The sequence below is a fragment of the Podarcis pityusensis genome (genome assembly GCF_964106645.2).
Source record: "Podarcis pityusensis genome assembly, chromosome: 7".
Lineage (NCBI taxonomy): Eukaryota > Metazoa > Chordata > Lepidosauria > Squamata > Lacertidae > Podarcis > Podarcis pityusensis.
The window spans coordinates 1198211-1217813 of NC_138031.1; the positions used below are offsets into that span (position 1 = coordinate 1198211).

The 19603-nt window shown below is 51.7% G+C and overlaps 1 protein-coding gene across 1 annotated transcript in view; it reads left to right on the forward strand.

Annotated features, from left to right (window-relative positions):
* The window catches only part of LOC308480815 (cytochrome P450 11B, mitochondrial-like), a 22500-nt gene continuing 2897 nt past the window's right edge, over window positions 1-19603 (forward strand). Inside the window, exons 1-8 of the mRNA XM_081012694.1 lie at window positions 1-342; window positions 2079-2234; window positions 4479-4678; window positions 6390-6593; window positions 8738-8892; window positions 11980-12143; window positions 12594-12672; window positions 18243-18434. Coding sequence (XP_080868820.1) covers window positions 83-342; window positions 2079-2234; window positions 4479-4678; window positions 6390-6593; window positions 8738-8892; window positions 11980-12143; window positions 12594-12672; window positions 18243-18434 — 1410 coding nt within the window. The 5' untranslated portion in view covers window positions 1-82. The remainder of the gene's footprint in view (window positions 343-2078; window positions 2235-4478; window positions 4679-6389; window positions 6594-8737; window positions 8893-11979; window positions 12144-12593; window positions 12673-18242; window positions 18435-19603) is intronic.

Sequence of the window (19603 nt, forward strand, 5' to 3'; positions counted from 1 at the left end):
CTTCCTCCTCGGGGGAGAGCACTTGGAGAGGAACCAGAAGACCCAGGAGGTTGCTAGGTGCTGCGAAGGCAGGGGAGGGGAGATGGGAGCCCGCAGTCAGATGAGCCCCCGGTCTGCTCCTTCTCGTGTCCTGCGCTCCTTCTGCTCGGGGCAGCCACGCCATTCTGTGGCGCCGGCTGTGGCCCCAAAGCCACCAATCTCCAGGGCGCTTCCCTTTGAGGCCATCCCCCGCAGCAGCCCCAACGCCTGGGTCAACCTGTACCAGTTCTGGAGGACCAATAGCTTCCCAAACTTCCACCACATCATGCAAAAGAACTTCCAGAACCTGGGGCCCATCTACAGGTGAGTTCCAAACCCGCTCTCAGACAGACACTCTTATGCAGAAGCAATCCAGACGCGTCTTAGAGTTTTATTTAATCTAATTTTATCTATTCGGTTTATATACAGTGGTGCCTCGGGTTACAGACGCTTCGGGTTACAGACTCCACTAACCCAGAAATAGTACCTCGGGTTAAGAACTTTGCTTCAGGATGAGAACAGAAATCGCACAGTGGCAGCAGTGGGAGGCCCCATTAGCTACAGTGGTGCCTCAGGTTAAGAACAGTTTCAGGTTAAGAACGGACCTCCAGAACGAATTAAGTTCTTAACCCGAGGTACCACTGTACTTGTCCTTCACCAAGAGAGCTCAGGGCCGTTTGCAAGATTAAAATGCAAGATAAAACCACAAATAAATGGTTAAACCAGAAGCAAGAAAACAATAACCTCACATTTAAATCAAAGTGCCCTGTCATCTTAGCACAGCAAATCCACGTTCTTAAAAAAATAAACCCCAGACTTTTTGCAGAGGGAAATGTGGAGAAGAACCACATTGGAAAGTGGGATGTGTGTGGGAAGACGCTTTCTTCTGGGGGCAGGTGCATAAATGGCCCGTTTCCGTCTTTTTCCAGGAACCAGGGTGTGTTGGTTGGACTCTGTCCGTGCCAAATCTTAGGGCTTTGGTCCCCAGAAAGTGTCTTGTGGATTTCAACCCGTGGGTTTCAGCCCATTTCAGACTCCAGTCCAATAACAAGGGCTGTTTAAGGGCAACAGTATTTGTGCAAATGAACCAATGCAAATTTTGAGGCAGAGTGTGGTAGTGAGCCGTTTAAAACTTGCATGAGCTTGCTTGGCCATGCCTGGCTTGCGCTTGGAAGACCACAGCCCAGGGTCTTCGTCTGAGCCACCGCTCAGCTCCTAGACCTGATTTCAGTATCAGGCAGTATTAGACTGCCGCCTTAGTGTGGGTTTGTGCGGCAATAGGTCACTCACACATTACCAGCCCAATGGAGGTGGATTTATACTCAATGGTCTTCCACATGGGATCTTGCTCTGTCAGTCGCTCTGTGATGCTTCCTCAAATGCCTTGCTTCCAAAGGAGAACACCCAACAGGCTTCCTTAAAAAGCTACCTTGCAAGAAGGTTGCTAGAAGGATTGGAGGCTGGGGCTGGCTGGGCTTCCCTAGGGAGGCAATTTCAGCAAGCCAAATAAATTAACCCCACGGCTGCTGAACGATGCAGACCCACCAGCTAGTACATCCTACAAGCCAGGTGTTTTTTTTAAAAAAAAACCTACTATCTGCATGTATGAATCAGCCCTCTGTTGAGGGCAGAGATTTCTGTTGAGGGCAGTGCGTGTGTGTGTGTGAGAGAGAGAGAGGGGGGGGGGAGAGAGAGAAAGAGAAAAAAGAGAAAGAGAGAGGGAGAGAGAGAGAGAGGAGAGAGTGAAAGAGAAAGAGAGAGAGAGAGAGAGAGAGAGAGGAGAGAGAGAGAAAGAGAGAGAGAGAGGAGAGAGAGAAAGAGAAAGAGAGAGAGAGAGAGGAGAGAGAGAGAGAGAAAGAGAGAGAGAGAGAGAGAGAGAGAGAGAGAGAGAGAGGAGAGAGAGAAAGAGAGAAAGAGAAGAGAGAGAGAGAGAGAGAGGAGAGAGAGAACTTTTCTGTTTATTCTGCACTTTGGGAGCTGCACTCTGGTTCTGGGATTTGGCAGGGGCAGTTTGGGGGGGGGTCCATATCTCAAGGGCTTGACTCCGTCCCACTTGGCAGGGAGACGCTGGGCACCTACGACTCCGTCCACCTGCTCCTGCCCCGCGATGCTGCCGTTCTGTTCCAGTCCGAGGGGATCTTCCCACGCCGAATGGGCATCAATTCGTGGATCGCCCACCGCACACTGCGGAACCACAAATGCGGAGTCTTCCTATTGTGAGTGAGGCCAGTAGGGAAGGGCGGGCTGCTGCTGCTGGACGTGGCATCGGGAAATTTAGTGGCATGACTTCTGCGTTTCCCACACCCAGTGCCCCCCCCCCCGATGGTTGGGACGGCCTCATGCAGTGGGATAACTTCCCATTTATTTATTTATGGGACCGTGTGGGTACATGGTTCCTCTTCCTCTCCTCATTTAATCTCCACAACAACCTTTTCAGGCAGTGACTGATCAACGGCCACCAAGTGAGCTCCATGGCCGAGTTGGGATTCGAACCCAGGTCTCTCCAGGACTAGCCCAACACTCTAACCCAGCCTTTCTCAAACTTGGGTGCCCAAATGTTATTGGCCTACAACTCCCATCATCCCTAGCTGCCAGGACTAGCGGTCAGGGATGATGGGAGCTGTAGTCTAACAACACCTGGGGACTCAAGTTTGATAAAAGTCTGCTCTAACCACTACACCACACGGGGTCTCAGGAACGCTGGTTCTCATCCTTTGTCAGGATGACCTCAAAGGATTCTTAGCTCAGTTGATGGAGCATGAGACTCTTAATCTCAGAGCTGTGGATTTGAGTCTCGCTTTGGGTGAAAGATTCCTGCATTGCAGACATAGCTGTCAACTTTTCCTTTTTCTTGTGAGGAATCCTATTTGGAATAAGGGAATTTCCCTTTAAAAAAGGGAAACTGACAGCTATGATTGCAGAGGGTTGGACTAGATGGCATTCGTGGTTGGTCCTTTCTGTGGTTCTGCGATCAGTGGCGTAGCGTGGGTTGTCAGCACCCGGGGCAAGGGAAGTAATTTGCGCCCCCTAACCCGTGGATTTGCGCCCCCTAACCCTAAACCCCAGATGTTGCGCCCGGTGTGGCCGGCCCCCCCTGCACCCCCCACGCTATGCCACTGTCTGCGATTCTCCCAGTCCCTGCTGCTGTAACGCACCAGAGCCAATATGGTTTTGAAATTAGACCCGTCTGCCTCCTCTTGAATCTCAGCTCCTCTGGTTAAAAGTGGCCTCCACGGAACAACCCAAGTGCTCTTCTGGTGTTACTGGACAGCAGCACCCTTCATGGCTGACCACTGGCCATGCTGCCTGAGGCTGATGGGAGCTGGAGTCTAGAGGACCTCAGGTACCCTCCGAATATGTGGAGGCAATGCTGAGCTCCGAGGCAGGAATGGGAACGCAGGAGGAGCACAGAGCACTGCCTTCTACTGAGTCAGACCAGTGGCTGCACTGGTTGCATGGTGAGTTCCTGCCCATCCCCAGTGGAAATAATGACACAATTTTGAAGGTTAATGGGCTAAATAAGGCCACAACTTTATTGGTTACAGGTGATGAGCGGTATTGGCTTAGGCACTGGTCCTAACCGACTATATCCGGCTTCAGCCTGTCCGCCTGAAGTCCGGGAAGGGTTAACCACCAGTAGGGGGAGTCCTGCTGATGCACATCAACTAGGAACTCCCCCGGGGTCACCGCTCAGGGGCGTGCCTTAGGCCCTCACCTCCCCAGGCTTTGGACAGGACCACGCCCCCCGGAATCCTTTACAGGACTACCCTTCAATATGTGGGGCAGGTGATGGCGCTTCCTCCCCTCTTCCATTTACAGAACAATACCAATGCCTAACTGCCAATACCCAGAAGGTTGTGACGATTTGCTACGAGGGAGGCAAAAACCAAGTGGCTGGTGCCAATTTGCCAAGTGGAAAAATTCCCACCAGGCCCCTCAATGGCGACCAACCAAGGTCTATAGCAAGGTCAAGGAATGAAAACCTTAAAGGGCGGGAGGGTGGGAAAAGCAGGAACAGCTGGCAGGTGGCAAAGAGGGAGACCCCCCCCCCACGTCCTGCCTTAAATAGGGCAGGCCACGCCCCCAGAGCCAGCCGATTGGCCGGCCAGGGAGTGACGCGGCTGGGAATCCCCCCAATCGCACAACCCCACCTCCTCCATAGGGCGGAAGTGGCTTTGGCAGCAGCCGATCTCCAGGATTTCAGAGCAGGAGCCTCTCCCAGCCCTTCTTGGAGATGCGGTCAGGACTCGAACCTGGGACCTTCTGCATGCAAGGAAGATGCTCTGCCACTGAGCTGCCTCTGAGTGATGGGAGGGTGGCAATTGGGGTGCCAGGCCCAGGAGGGAAGGTGGGTCAAGCGAGGATCAGCGGTGGGTGATGGAGTCCCTGCACAGGAAGCCAAGCCAAGCACTCCAGGCACAGAGTCTCCCACCTCACTTTGGGGTCTTCTTCCCACGCAGGAACGGGGAGGACTGGCGCTCAGACCGGCTCATCCTCAACAAAGAGGTGATCAGCCCTGTGGGCACCCGGAAGTTCCTGCCCTTCCTCAACACGGTGGCCGAGGACTTTGCTGAGTCCATACATCGGCTGATCAGGAAGAATGCACGGCGCTCGCTCACGGTTGACCTCCATCGCGACCTCTTTCGCTTCACCCTGGAAGGTACGGGCATTTTTTTGGGTGGGGTGGGGAATTCTTCTCCCTCCTCTTCTTGTGTAAGAATGCAAATACCTATTTCAGCAGAGTTGAAAAATCACCACCCACCTGCAGCTTATCTCTAGAAGCCTGCACTGGCTCCCAGTGGAGTACAGGATCAGGTTTAAGGTGCTGGTTTTGACCTTTAAAGCCCTATACAGCCTGGGACCCTCGTACCTACGGGACCGCCTCTCCTGGTATGTCCCACAGAGGAACTTACGGTCTTCAAATAAAAACATCTTGAAGGTCCCAGGCCACAGGGAGGTTAGACTGGCCTCAACCAGAGCCAGGGGTTTTTCGGCTGTGGCCCCGATGTGATAGAACGCTCTGTCACAAGAGACCAGGGCCCTGCGGGACTTGACATCTTTCCGCAGGGCCTGTAAGAAAGATGTTCCACCTGGCCTTTGGTTTGGACTCAGTCTGACCCTTCTGTTTCCCTCCCCTTATGGTCTTGATTTATTAGCTACTTTAAAATGAGGCTGCATTTTAAATTGCATTTTAACCTGTATTTTAAATTGTCCCCCCCCCCATTATGTTTTTGTTGTAATTTTACTGGTGTTAGCTGCCCAGAACCCAGCTCTGGCCGGGGAGGGCGGGGTATAAAAAAAAATTATTTTTATTATTTAATATTTAGGACAAGGTTGCATAACCTTCTAGAATAAATAGGATATCCAAGGATGCTCTAGGCAGATTTGGGTTACTTTTATCCCATTTAAGTTTTCCTCTTAACAAAGACTGTTTAGGTAAACAAGAAAAATACAAGCTTTACAGTTTGCTCACTTTTAAATAAAAAAATTCCTTCCTGTAGCACCTTAAAGACCAACTAAGTTAGTTCTTGGTATAAGCTTTCGTGTGCATGCACACTTCTTCAGATACACTGAAACAGAAGTTACCAGATCCTTCTATATATTGAGAAGGTGGGGAGGGGTATTACTTAGAAGGGTGGTGGGAATCGGAGATTGGAGATTGGTGGGATCGGAGATTCCCACCCCTTGCCTTTTCCTGTAATACCTATTACAGTCGTTAAGAGTCGTCAACAGGCTCATCTCAGCTATCTTCCAATCTCCGATTCCCACCACCCTTCTAAGTAATACCCCTCCCCACCTTCTCAATATATAGAAGGATCTGGTAACTTCTGTTTCAGTGTATCTGAAGAAGTGTGCATGCACACGAAAGCTTATACCAAGAACTAACTTAGTTGGTCTTTAAGGTGCTACAGGAAGGAATTTTTTTATTTCGACTATGGCAGACCAACACGGCTACCCATCTGTAACTCACTTTTAAAGTCTTGCCAGGTTTCAATATATTCAGTGATGAAAATCAGGCAGCGAATAATCCTTAAAAGTTACAAAAACCCGTGGTCCGGTTCAACTAGTATTCACAAGTATTGCTGCCTTTGGCAAATCCTGGCCATCGTGGCTCAAAGCCATTGATCGCCATCTCCTCCATGAATTTTTCTCACCCTCTTTTAAAGTCATCCAGGTTGCTTGCCATCATGGCCTCCTGTGGGAGAGAGTTCCGCAGGAATATTCCCCTGGAATATTGCCTAGGATTCGAAACTTTGTGGAGGAGGACGCTCCTTCCTTCCTTCCTTCCTTTGGGATGAGAGAGTGCATCTGGAAACCCCCACTCCCTCTCCTGTGACACCTAACCTCCAATCTTCCTCCAATCCCGGCAGCCAGCAGCTACGCCTTGTATGGCCAGCGCCTGGGCCTCCTGGACGAGAATCCCAATCCGGAGTCCCAGCACTTCATCGACACCGTGGAGACAATGCTGCGCACAACCTTGCCCCTCCTCTTCCTGCCGCCCGGGGTCATGCGCTGGGTGAACAACAAGCTCTGGCGAGATCACATGGAGGCCTGGGACGCCATCTTTAAGCACGGTGAGCCCCAGATCCCTCGTCGGGGGGAGAGGGGAGAGGACCATGGGGCAGTGGCTCCCCCGCACCCACTGGGGTGCAAAGGAGCGTCTGAGCTGCATGGCTTGGTCTGAGTGGGTGGCAGGGCAAGCAGCGCTCCCTTCACCTTTGAGCTGGAATTAAGCATGCAGGGAGCATGCGTTGTCTGGAGCAGGAATGTGACACAGTCCTGGGCCTGCGTGAGTTGGCCTTAGATGGACCAGTCGAGGGCTGGCAGTGGGCATTGGACAAGGGACATTTGGTGGCAATGGAGAGAGAGAGAGGCTAGCTGCAGAGGCTGCAGTTGCTGGAGATAACCAGAGTACAGTCATACCTCATGCTACGTTTGCTTCAGGTTGTGCGTTTTCAGGTTGCATCCTGCGGCGACCCGGAAGTACCGGTTACGTCCGGGTTTCGCCACTCGCGCATGCGCAGACGCGCAAAATGACATCGTGCGCATGCGCAGAAGCGGCGAATCGCGACCTGCGTCTGCACAGACACGCAGATGTGGATTGCGTTCTTTTCAGGTTGCAAACGGGCCTCAAGAATGGATCCCGTTTGCAACCAGAGGTACCACTGTATGTACCACCCTGGTAAGACAGTGCGCAGGCAGGTGGGGTCTCAGCCGGCGTACCAGATGGAGCTGGTAGACAGCTGCCCTGGACGCAGTATTAACCTGCACCTCCACAGACAGCTGTGAGTCCAAGATGACCCCCAGACTATACACCTGGTCCTTCAGGGGCACAGTTACCCCACTTAGTACCAGGGATCTAGCAGGAACAGTTTACTGGGCAGGGAGTTCCTGCCCTCCAAAGAAGCAGAAGGAGATAAGGAAATAATAATAATAATAATTTATTATTTCCCCAGCCACTCTGGGCGGCTTCCAACAAAGATTAAAAATACATTAAAATGTCGCACATTAAAAACTTCCCTGAACAGGGCTGCCTTCAGATGTCTTCTAAAAGTCTGGTAGTTGTTGTTCTCTTTGACATCTGGTGGGAGAGCATTCCACAGGGCGGGCGCCACCACAGAGAAAGCCCTCTGCCTGGTTCCCTGTAGCTTTGCTTCTCACAGCGAGGGAACCGCCAGAAGGCCCTCGGTGCTGGACCTCCATGTCGGGGCAGAACGATGGGGGTGGAGACGCTCCTTCAGGTCTACTGGGCTGAGGCCATTTAGGGCTTTAAAGGTCAGCACCAACACTTTGAATTGTGTTCAGAAATGTACTGGGAGACAATGTAGGTCTTTCAAGACTGGTGTTATGTGGTCTCGGCGGCTGCCCCCAGTCAGCATTCTTAACTGCTGCATTCTGGATTAGTTTCTGGGTCACCTTCAAAGGTAGCCCCATGTAGAGTGCATTGCAGTAGTCCAAGCGGGAGATAACTAGAGCATGCACCACTCTGGCGAGACAGTCCACGGGCAGGTAGGGTCTCATCCTGCGTACCAGGTGGAGCTGGTAGACAGCTGCCCTAGACACAGAGGTGGCCTGCGCCTCCATGGACAGCTGTGAGTCCAAAATGACTCCCAGGCTGCGCACCTGGCCCTTCAGGGGCACAGTTGCCCCATTCAGGACCAGGCAGTGGAGGCCTGAAGCTTGTTCTTGTTAGCTTCCCTTAACTTCTAGGAGATCGTGTGCTGCCAGCACCCTGGTGCCCATCTCCGGTGTGTGAGGAGGCTCCTCACTGGTTCTCTCTTGCTGGAAACCGGAACCATCTCATTCCTCATTTTGGTACCCGTTCATCAACAGCCATGGCCTTGGAGCTCCTGGGGTCCCAATGTGCTATGTTTGTCCTTGGGTAACTTTGGGGGCCTGGGTTCAGTTTGTGCTCAGCCAAGCCCACTTGCCTGCCTCCCATCTTTCCTACAGCCGGTCCAGAGAGTGGCGCTTCCTGTCTGCTTCCTCCCTCCCCCCCAGTCTCAGCGGTGCCCCTTCTGGAACCCACCATGGAGGAGGATGGGGGCAAAACTCGGCGGGAGTCGGCCCTGACTGCCATTGTCTCTGGCGCCACCTGCTGTTGGGCTCCCTGCCTGCCACCCCTGGCCTGGATGTGGGCTTCTTTCTAAGGCTGAGAGTGGGGCGCTTCTCACTGTGCCTGGACCTGATCCCCACCTCTCTCTCCTTGCTTCTGCAGCGGACAAGTGCATACAGAATATCTACCAGGAGTTTTGCCTGGGGCAGCCCCGCAAGTATTCCGGGATCATGGCCGAGCTGCTTCTGCAAGAAGAGATGCCCCTCGACTCCATCAAGGCCAACATGACGGAGCTCACGGCCGGCAGCGTGGACACGGTGGGTGCGCCCCACCCCATAAACAGATCAGGAACATGGGGTGGTGCTTGAGCTTAGTCTTGGCCACGTGGACCGGCAGCAATGGGTCTCCTGGGTTTCAGATGGGACATATGGCCCAGCCTTAACTGGAGAGCCTGGGACCTCCTGCAAGGGGTCCTGTAAGGCCGGCCCCCTGCTTTGCTGGCTTATTCCCACCTGGCCAGCCCCCCACTGACTGCTTCCAGCTACAAAAACGGTTGCGGTGGAAGGTGCCACAGACCATGTCACTGTTAGTCTGGAAAAGCAGAAGGCTGAGACTATTAAACTGGCTTCAGTGGGTTTTGTCAATGTGTCCTGATGATGATGATGATTTATATACTGCCCTATAACCAGAGGTCTCAAGGCGGTTCACAGAAAAGATCAACATAAAAATGAATGATAGTATTATAATATATAAAACAGGTATGAGGAAGAAAATAATTTAATGTGGAATGTATGAAGACTCGGAGATTCAATTTGAACAACATGGAAATTACATTACTGAAGAGATATTATGGCTTTATACATTGAAAGCTGCTCATCCCTACCAATAATAATAATAATGATAATAATGATAATAATGATGATAATGATAATAATAATAATAATAATAATAATAATAATAATAATAATAATTTATTTATACCCCGCCCATCTGGCTGGGTTTCCCCAGCCACTCTGGGCGGCTTCCAACAGAATATTAAAATACAATAGTCATGAAATACAATTACATGAAGGTGTTGAATAGTGACATTTCATGTGGTTTTCATTCCTCTTTTTGTAACAATGAGTGTAGCGGCAGCATTTACACTTTGGAAGGCCAAAATCCTTATTATATATTCCTAGTTGTAACCTCCACGGAACACAATGGCCAGAATCGGATTATTTGCATGTTGTCTTGCTGAAACATGAATGAGACTTCTGGACACACATGCCACCTACTCTTCCCTTTGTGCAAGACAACCAACAAATTAGGAAGTTTTCCGTTAACTATGGTTTCCTATTATGCTAAAGTAGGGGTTGTCTTTGAAGACAGTTCAGAAACAGCAGTGGGTGCAGAATCTGGCAACCAAATTGCTGACCAGACAGTCTGAATATGTAACACTAGTTCTAGCACAACTGCATGTTTGAGTTGTTTAGTCGTTTAGTCATGTCCGACTCTTCGTGACCCCCTGGACCAGAGCATGCCAGGCACTCCTGTCTTCCACTGCCTCCCGCAGTTTGGTCAAACTCATGCTGGTAGCTTCCAGAACACTGTCCAACCATCTCCTCCTCTGTCGTCCCTTTCTCCTTGTGCCCTCCATCTTTCCCAGCATCACGGTCTTTTCCATGGAGTCTTCTCTTCTCATGAGGTGGCCAAAGTCTTGGAGCCTCACCTTCAGGATCTGTCCTTCCAGGGAGCACTCAGGGCTGATTTCCTTCAGAATGGAGAGGTTTGATCTTCTTGCAGTCCATGGGACTCTCAAGAGTCTCCTCCAGCACCAGAATTCAAAAGCATCCATTCTTCGGCGATAGAAACTGCCAGTATTGTCATGCCTTTAGAACTGTGGTTCCCAAAGTGGGTGGTAGTGCCCCCTGCTGGTGATTCCTGGGTTGGGGGTGCACTAAGAGGCAAGTGGGCAGCAGGGGCCACTGGAGGTGTAAATGACTATCTGAAAAGCTGGTGGATTACCTGCATGCCAGCTGAGTTGTGCTAGTGGTGAACAAGCACTCGCCCCCCCCCATCAGATGTCGGCAAGCAGAGAGGTGAGGCCACATCAGTCTAAGAACTCTCCCATTTTGCCAAGTCACCTGCATGGAGATGTCTTTGGGCCAGCAGGTAAAAGGTAAAGGACCCCTGGATGGTTGAGTCCAATTAAAGGCAACTATGGGGTTGTGGTGCTCATCTCGCTTTCAGGCCGAGGGAGCTGGCATTTGTCCACAGGCAGCTTTCTGGGTCATGTGGCCAGCAGGACTAAACTGGTTCTGGCGCAACAGAACACCGTGATGGAAACCAGAGCTCACGGAAATGCCGTTTACCTTCCCGCTGCAGCCGTACCTATTTATCTACTTGCACTGGTGTGCTTTCGAACTGCTAGGTTGGCAGGAGCTGGGACAGAGCAATGGGAGCTCATTCTGTTGTGGGGATTCAAACCACAGACCTTCCAATCAGGAAGCCCAAGAGGCTCAGTGGTTTAGACTTTGTTGTTGTTTAGTCGTTTAGTCGTGTCCACCTCTTCATGAAACCACGCCAGGCCCTCCTGTCTTCTACTGCCTCCCTCATGCTGGTAGCTTCCAGAACACTGTCCCACCATCTCGTCCTCTGTTGTCCCCTTCTCCTTGCACCCTCCATCTTTCCCAGCATCACGGTCTTTTCCAGGGAGTCTTCTCTTCTCATGAGGTGGCCAAAGTCTTGGAGCCTCAGCTTCAGGATCTGTCCTTCCAGTGAACACTCAGGGCTGATTTCCTTCAGAATGGAGAGGTTTGATCTTCTTGCAGTCCATGGGACTCTCAAGAGTCTCCTCCAGCACCAGAATTCAAAAGCATCCATTCTTCGGCGATCAGCCTTCTTTATGGTCCAGCTCTCACTTCCATACATCACTACTGGGATAACCATGGCTTTAACTATACGGACCTTTGTCAGCAAGGTGATGTCTCTGCTTTTTAAGATGCTGTCTAGGTTTGTCATTGCTTTTCTCCCAAGAAGCAGGCATCTTTTAATTTTGTGGCTGCTGTCACCATCTGCAGTGATCATGGAGCCCAAGAATCTCTCACTGCCTCCATTTCTTCCCCTTCTGTTTGCCTGGAGGTGATGGGCCCAGTGGCCATGATCTTCGTTTTTTTGATGTTGAGCTTCAGACCATATTTTGCGCTCTCCTCTTTCACCCTCATTAAGAGGTTCTTTAGTTCCTCCTCACTTTCTGCCATCAAGGTTGTGTTATCTGTGTATCTGAGGTTGTTGATATTTCTTCCGGCAATCTTAATTCCGGCTTGGGATTCATCCAGCCCAGCTTCCCCTTATTTGGGGTAGGGGGGAACACAGTCCAAGGAGGTTCTTCCTCCCTTGACTCCCTCCCTCTCTCCCTCCAGACAGCCATGCCCCTGCTCTTCACCCTCTTTGAGCTGGCCCGCAACCCACAAGTCCAGACAGCCCTTCGGGAAGAGGTCAAGGCTGCTGCGGTCTCATCCAGGGAGCTCTCCAAGGTGATGAATGACATGCCCTTGCTCAAGGGTGCAATCAAGGAGACGCTGAGGTAAGGAGGGGAGGATGGGTGCCATGCCAGGCGAGGAAATGGGTCCCACAAGATGGCTGGGGGGGGGCAGGGCAGATGAAAACCATTAGCTTGGGATTGGACTGGGAAGCTCATGGAAGAGGAATTAGCAGTGAGCTGCATGAAGAATGGCTTTCCTGAAACAACTACTGGTGGTACTAATCTGGGATAGCTCAGTTGGTAGAACATGAGACTCTTAACCTCTGGGTCGTGGGTTCGAGCCCCATGTTGGGAAAAATATTCCTACCTGAGACTGAGAATAAGGATGGATAATATTAGTTTTGAATTTGAAAAATAGCCACAAATGCAAAGACCTCACAGGGGGTTGGACTAGATGACCCTCGGGGTCCCTTCCAAGTCTACATTCTATGATGCTATTATTCTCTTCCTCCACTTTCTTTGGGAAGCCACAACGACATCCTTCTCTTGCAGGCTCTACCCTGTGGGGATTACAGTGCAGCGCTACCCGATGAGGGACGTGGTGCTTCAGAACTACTGTGTGCCAGCTGGGGTGAGTGTCCTTTGCAGACTCCCTTCGCCACCCCCAGCCCCCTTCCCATCAGCCAGGATCCCATGCCAATTCTTGTTGTTCTTGTCTGGAGCTCACCCTGCACTCGAGTAGGACCCTGGCAGAGACACATGCCCACCTGGCATGTTCTCTCCCTCCTGGTCAATAGTTCGGGAGCTTCATTAGCGTTCTTCAGCCCAAACATCACAGTGACTGATGCCAACCGACACTGGCACACTTAGGGATCCACAGAGTTGGCGCAGTTCGCGTGACAGACCTCAGCAACTCAGCATTTTGGCTAATCTACTTTATTTACATATAAACACACGGAGCACTGCAACATGGCTCCCTCTCTCTCTAGCATCAGACAGCAAAGAGAGAAAGAACAAAGGACAATAGTCCCTCTTCATGGAACACAAACATCCCGTCTCCATCACTTCCCACTCTGTGGAATGAAAACATACACCATCATGTGATAGACAACAATCCCATGACTGTAGACATGGGGAATGAATCTTCAACAGTTCTATCCCCCATCAGAGACATTGTGATCAAGGTTGCCTTGGCCCAGACCATTCCTGTCCCTGCAGAAGGACCATCGGTCAGTGGCGCCATTTCTGGCTTCTACCAACTAAAAGCAGATTTGGGTGGCAGAGTGATGGGAAAGACCCTTCTCTGCCTGAGACCCTGACATCATCATCATCATAATTTATTATTTGTACCCCGCCCATCTGGCTGGGTTTCCCCAGCCACTCTGGGCGGCTTCCACAGAAACCAAAAATACAGTAAAATCACACATTAAAAACTTCCCTGAACAGGGCTGCCTTAAGATGTCTTCTGAATGTCAGGTAGTTGTTTATCACTTTGACATCTAATGGGAGGGTGTTCCACAGGTCGGGCGCCACCACCGAGAAGGCCCTCTGCCTGGTTCCCTGTAGCTTTGCTTCTCGCAATGAGGGAACCGCCAGAAGGCCCTCGGCGCTGGATCTCAGTGTCCGGGCAGAACGATGGGGGTGGAGACGCTCCTTCAGGTATACAGGACCGAGGCCGTTTAGGGCTTTAAAGGTCAACACCATCACTTTGAATTGTGCTCGGAAACGTACTGGGAGCCAATGTAGGTCTTTCAAGACCGGTGTTATGTGGTCTCGGCAGCCGCCCCCAGTCACCAGTCTAGCTGCCGCATTCTGGAATAGTTGTAGTTTCCGGGTCACCTTCAAAGGTATCCCCACACAGAGCGCATTGCAGTAATCCAAGCGGGAGATAACTAGAGCATGCACCACTCTGGCGAGACAGTCCGCGGGCAGGTAGGGTCTCAGCCTGCGTACCAGGTGGAGTTGGTAGACAGCTGCCCTGGATACAGAATTGACCTGCACCTCCATGGACAGTTGTGAGTCCAAAATTACTCCCAGGCTGCGCACCTGGTCCTTCAGGGGCACATTTACCCCATTCAGGACCAGGGAGTCCTCCACACCAGCCCGCCCCCTGTCCCCCCAAAACAGTACTTCTGTCTTGTCAGGATTCAACCTCAATCCATTAGCCGCCATCCATCCTCCAACCGCCTCCAGGCACTCACACAGGACCTTCACCGCCTTCACTGGTTCTGATTTGAAAGAGAAGTAGAGCTGGGTATCATCTGCATATTGATGGACATCCAGTCCAAACCCCCTGATGATCTCTCCCAGCGGCTGCATGTAGATGTTGAAAAGCATGGGGGAGAGGACGGAACCCTGAGGCACCCCACAAGTGAGAGCCCAGGGGTCTGAACACTCATTCCCCTCCCCACCACTTTCTGAACACGGCCCAGGAGGAAGGAGCGAAACCACTGTATAACAGTGCCCCCAGCTCCCAGCCCCTCTAGACTGTCCAGAAGGATGTTATGGTCGATTGTATCAAAGGCCGCTGAGAGATCCAGCAGAACCAGGAAATAACTCTCACCTTTGTCCCTAGCCCACCAGAGATCATCAACCAGCGCGACCAAGGCAGTTTCAGTCCCATGATGAGGCCTGAACCCCGATTGGAAGGGATCCAAATGGTCCGCATCCTCCAGGCGTGCCTGGAGTTGTTCAGCAACCACCCGCTCAATCACTTTGCCCAAGAATGGAAGATTTGAGACTGGGCGATAGTTGGCCATACTGGCCGGGTCTAAAGATGGCTTTTTAAGAAGCGGTTTAATGACCGCCTCTTTCAGCGGATCTGGGAATGTTCCCTCACAGAGGGAAGCATTCACCACCCCGCAGAGCCCATCGCCCAGCCCTTCCCGGCTTGCTTTTATTAGCCAGGATGGGCAAGGATCAAGGAGACAGGTGGTTGGTTTCACGCGTCCAAGCAGCCTGTCCACATCCTCGGGGGTAACGGATTGAAATTGATTCCATGCAACTTGACCAGACAGAGCTCTAGAACTTTCCTGCCCCAGCCCTGCTCCCATGGTGGTGTCTAGCTCCTTCCGAATATGAGTGATTTTATCTGCAAAAAACTTTGCAAAATCGTTGCAGGAGATCTTGGGGTGTTTACAAGGCCCCGGTGGTAAAGGTGGTTCCGTTAAATTGCGGGCCACCTGAAAGAGTCTCCTGCTACTATTTTCTGCAGATGCAATAGAGGCGGTGGGGAAGTCTTCTTCGCCGTCGCTATCGCCACTTGGTAGGCTTGACGTTGAGCTCTAACCTGTGTCCGGTCAGATTCGGAATGAGTTTTCTGCCACCGGCGCTCTAGCCGTCTCAGCGATTGTTTCATCGCCCTCAGCTCCGAAGAAAACCACGGGGCTGTCCGGGCTCCATGCAATCGGAGAGGGCGCTTCGGAGCCAGTCAGTCAATAGCCCTGGTTAACTCCACATTCCAGCAGGCCACCAGGGAATCAGCTGAAAAGCCATCAACATGGGATAAAGCATCCCCTACCACTCTCTGGAAACCATTTGGATCCATTAAGTGGCGGGGGCGGACCATCTGAATTGGTCCCACTTCCCTGCAGAGGGGAAGGGTCGCGGAGAAGTCAAGTTGCACCAGGAAGTGGTCTGACCATGGCACTTCTTTCGTTTCACTTTTACTTAGTGTCAGATCACCAACATCCATAGAGGTAAACACCAGGTCCAAGGCATGTCCGCGGCTATGAGTTGGGCCAGACTTATTCAGAGACAGTCCCATGGAGGCCATGCTTTCCACGAAGTCCCGAGCGGCCCCTTGTAAGGTCGTGTCGGCATGGATGTTAAAATCCCCCAGGACAACCAAGCTAGGTGTCTCCAGGAGAACATCCGCCATGACCTGAAGCAGCTCGGGCAGGGAATCCTTGGTGCAGCGGGGAGGTCGGTACACCAAAAGGAATCCTGTACTGCCCCTATTGCCCAACTTCCAGAACATGCACTCGGAAAACTGGGTCTTCCCAATAGGACGCCTGATGCAAACCAATGACTTCCTAAAAAACACTGCAACCCCCCCTCCCCGCCCACATGACCTGGGTTGCTGTGCGTAAGAGAAACCTGGTGGACAAGCAGTGGCAAGGACAGGCCCATCTGCTTCCTCCAACCAGGTCTCTGTCACACATGCCAGGTCAAATCCTCCATCCACAATCAGGTCATGGACAGCAGTGGTTTTATTCATCATTGACCTGGCATTACACAGCAGCACCTTCAGGTCATGTGGGTTTCCCCTGTTGATTCCAGTATCCATCTGGTCAAGGCCAGACCCGGAGGCAGGGATAGTCCTCAAACAACGACTAAACCTGCCTCCTCGGTAATGACATGGTCTGGTCTTAGTGTAACTCCTCCTCCTGCCCGTGATCACCGAGATCGGATGTCCCAGTGCTTCCCCCCCTGTGGAACTTGTCCCAGCCATCGTGTTGGCTGGGGCCCCACTCCCAGGCAGCCCTGATCCCGCCCCTTAAAAACAAAACACAAACTATACAGAACCAATAAAACAACAGAAAACAAAAACAGAACAATTATACTAAAATTAATCCCCAACCAAATATCCATCCCACCCACCCACCCCCAACAAAGCAAAAAAGGGAAAAAAGAAATAAAAATTTAAAATGCCACCGACTGCTTGAGGACATTTTAGACACATTAACCACTTGGAACCGGGAAGCAATGGCAGAACAACTTCCCACACTTCCCCAAAAGTTTGTTCCAAATTAGGGCCTGGGCCACGCCCCCTGGGCCAGTTGGAAAAGGCCCTGGAAGGGAGCAGGCCCTGCAGTCCTCACCCAGCCGATGGTCCCAGTCAGAGTAGGCAGGAGAAGAGATGTGGAGCTGCGGCATGGAGAAAGGGGAAATATAAAAGTTTTCCTCCCTCTCTCCTAACTCTAGAACTCATGGGCATCCCATGGAGCTGAGTGCTGGAAGATTCAGGACAGACAAACAAAAGTCCTTCTGACAGTGCATAGTTATCCTTATGGCACTTCCTTCCACAGGAGGCGGGAGTGGCCCCCATCCTGGATGGCTTTAAAAGAGGATTAGGCAAGTTCATGGAGGAGAAGAGGGCTATTGATGGCCAACAGCCCTGATGTCTGTGCTCTGCTCCAACAGCCAGAGGCATCCATGCTTCTGAATCGCAGTTGATGGAAACCGCAGGAGGGGAGAGGGCTGCTCTTGTGCTAGGATCCTGCTTGCACGTTTCCCATAATGGGCATCTGGTTGGCCACTATGAGAACAGGAGGCTGGGCTCAACGGGCCATTGGCCTGATCCTGCAGGCTCTTACGTTCTTAATGCCTGGTGTGTCCTTGCCTTCTTGGCTTTGCAATAGGATCTTTCAGCCTTATGTCTGCCTGGTGGATTGGGTGAGACAGGCAATCCAGATGTCTCTGAGAATGCACAGGGCAGCAGGGCTCCAAAAGGTGCTCCAAAAGGGGATGAGGCGAACCAGCCTCCTTCAGAGATCCTCCTCCTCTGAGCTACCTGTCTACCCCCCCAAACCTGGACCTAGCTGTTGGTGGTGGGAAGGGTGATCATCTCCCCAAGATGAAGTTTCATGTTCTTAGTCCTGGCAACTGGGTGAAGAATTAGGGCAAAATTTTATATATATATATAAAAGGGATGCGGGTGGTGCTGTCAGTTAAACCACAGAGCCAAGGGCTTGCCGATCAGAAGGTCGGCGGTTCGAATCCCCGTGACGGGGTGAGCTCCCATTGCTCGGTCCCTGCTCCTGCCAACCTAGCAGTTCAAAAGCACGTCAAAGTGCAAGTAGATAAATAGGTACCGCTCCGGCAGGAAGGTCAATGGCGTTTCCGTGCGCTGCTCTGGTTCGCCAGAAGTGGCTTAGTCATGCTGGCCACATGACCCGGAAGCTGTATGCCGGCTCCCTCGGCCAGTAAAGCGAGATGAGCGCCACAACCCCAGAGTTGGTCACTACTGGACCTAATGGTCAGGGGTCCCTTTACCAGATCTGTGTGGAGTTTTGATCAATGATGGGCTGGGGGAAGTGAGCACTTAACAGCCCGGAACGAACTTTTGTTGGAGGGACTGAAAGTCCAGGGTGAACGTACAAGCGCGCCACCACCTTTGGAAGCTCCACAGCTTAATTTCAGCCCACCAAGGATGTTGCCCCGGAGCCTCCACTCAAGACTGTGTTCCTTCCCTTGCAGACCTTGTGCCAGGTGGGGCTCTACGCCATGGGCCGGAGCCCGGAGGTCTTCAGGGACCCCGAGCGCTACGACCCCAGCCGCTGGACTGGCAAAGAGGACAGCAGCTTCAAGGCTCTGGCCTTTGGCTTCGGGTCACGGCAGTGCATCGGACGGCGCCTGGCGGAGGCAGAAATGACCCTCTTCCTCATGCATGTGAGTTATGGGGTTGCAGGTCTGGGCGGTGGGAGCAATTCTCTGCCTGGTGTCTTGGGAGGCACCACAATGTGGGGATGCACACATGACCCTTTGCTCAATGCCTTTGTACCCCTCTTCTTGGAGTCCATGTACATGGGTGTCACCCACAGTTACCCACAGGCCACTGGTCCCCTCTGAAATATTGTGTTTTGGGCTGGCTCCCCCAAAGCCGATTTCACTCTGACTTCAAAACTGTTGCGTGGCAAATTCCAGGTGCCCACGGTGGAACGGTTTCCTGGGGGTGGCAGCCCATGCTTGACGTTGGCGGTGGGTTGGTGGGTATCATGGAGGAGCATCCCACTTCCCACCCACCCACTGCAACCGTATCTATGGCTACACAGAAGTAATCCCCACTAGATTCACTGGGGCTTACTCCTTGGCACGGACCCAGCTGTTTTGTGACTGGCACCCACTGCGCTTGTTCACGGGCTCAGAAAGGTTGGTGGTCAACAACCATACAAGAAATAAGTAAAATAACCAAGCAAGTATTAGAAATCACCCCAGAACTGGCCTTACTAAACATCTTCCAAGACAATAATGCCCACTTACACCACAAAGAACTCATAACCCACCTACTTTCAGCAGCCAGAAGCATCATAGCCAGACACTGGAGAGACCTGTCAGGAGTAAGCATGGACAAATGGTACCAAATAGTCTGGGAAACAGCTTACTAGAAAAATTAACCAATAAACTGAAACTGACATGGGGACAAATAGAAGAAGATGCCTTCACCCCGGTATGGCTCCCCTTTATCACATACACAGCCCAACGAGACAATGACAAAAATCCACCAACAGAATGCAAATCAATATGGCTAACCTGATCCAAAACACCCACCCACCCCACTCACACACGAAAACAAAGACCAAAGTGACTAGTGGGGTGCAACAGGGTTCTGTCTTGGGCCCGGTCTTATTCAACATCTTTATCAACGACTTGGATGATGGACTCAAGGGCATCCTGATCAAATTTGCAGATGACACCAAACTGGGAGGGGTGGCTAACACCCCAGAGGACAGGATCACACTTCAAAACGACCTTGACAGATTAGAGAAGGGCAAAAACAAACAAGATGAATTTTAACAGGGAGAAATGTAAAGTATTGCACTTGGGCAAAAAAAATGAGA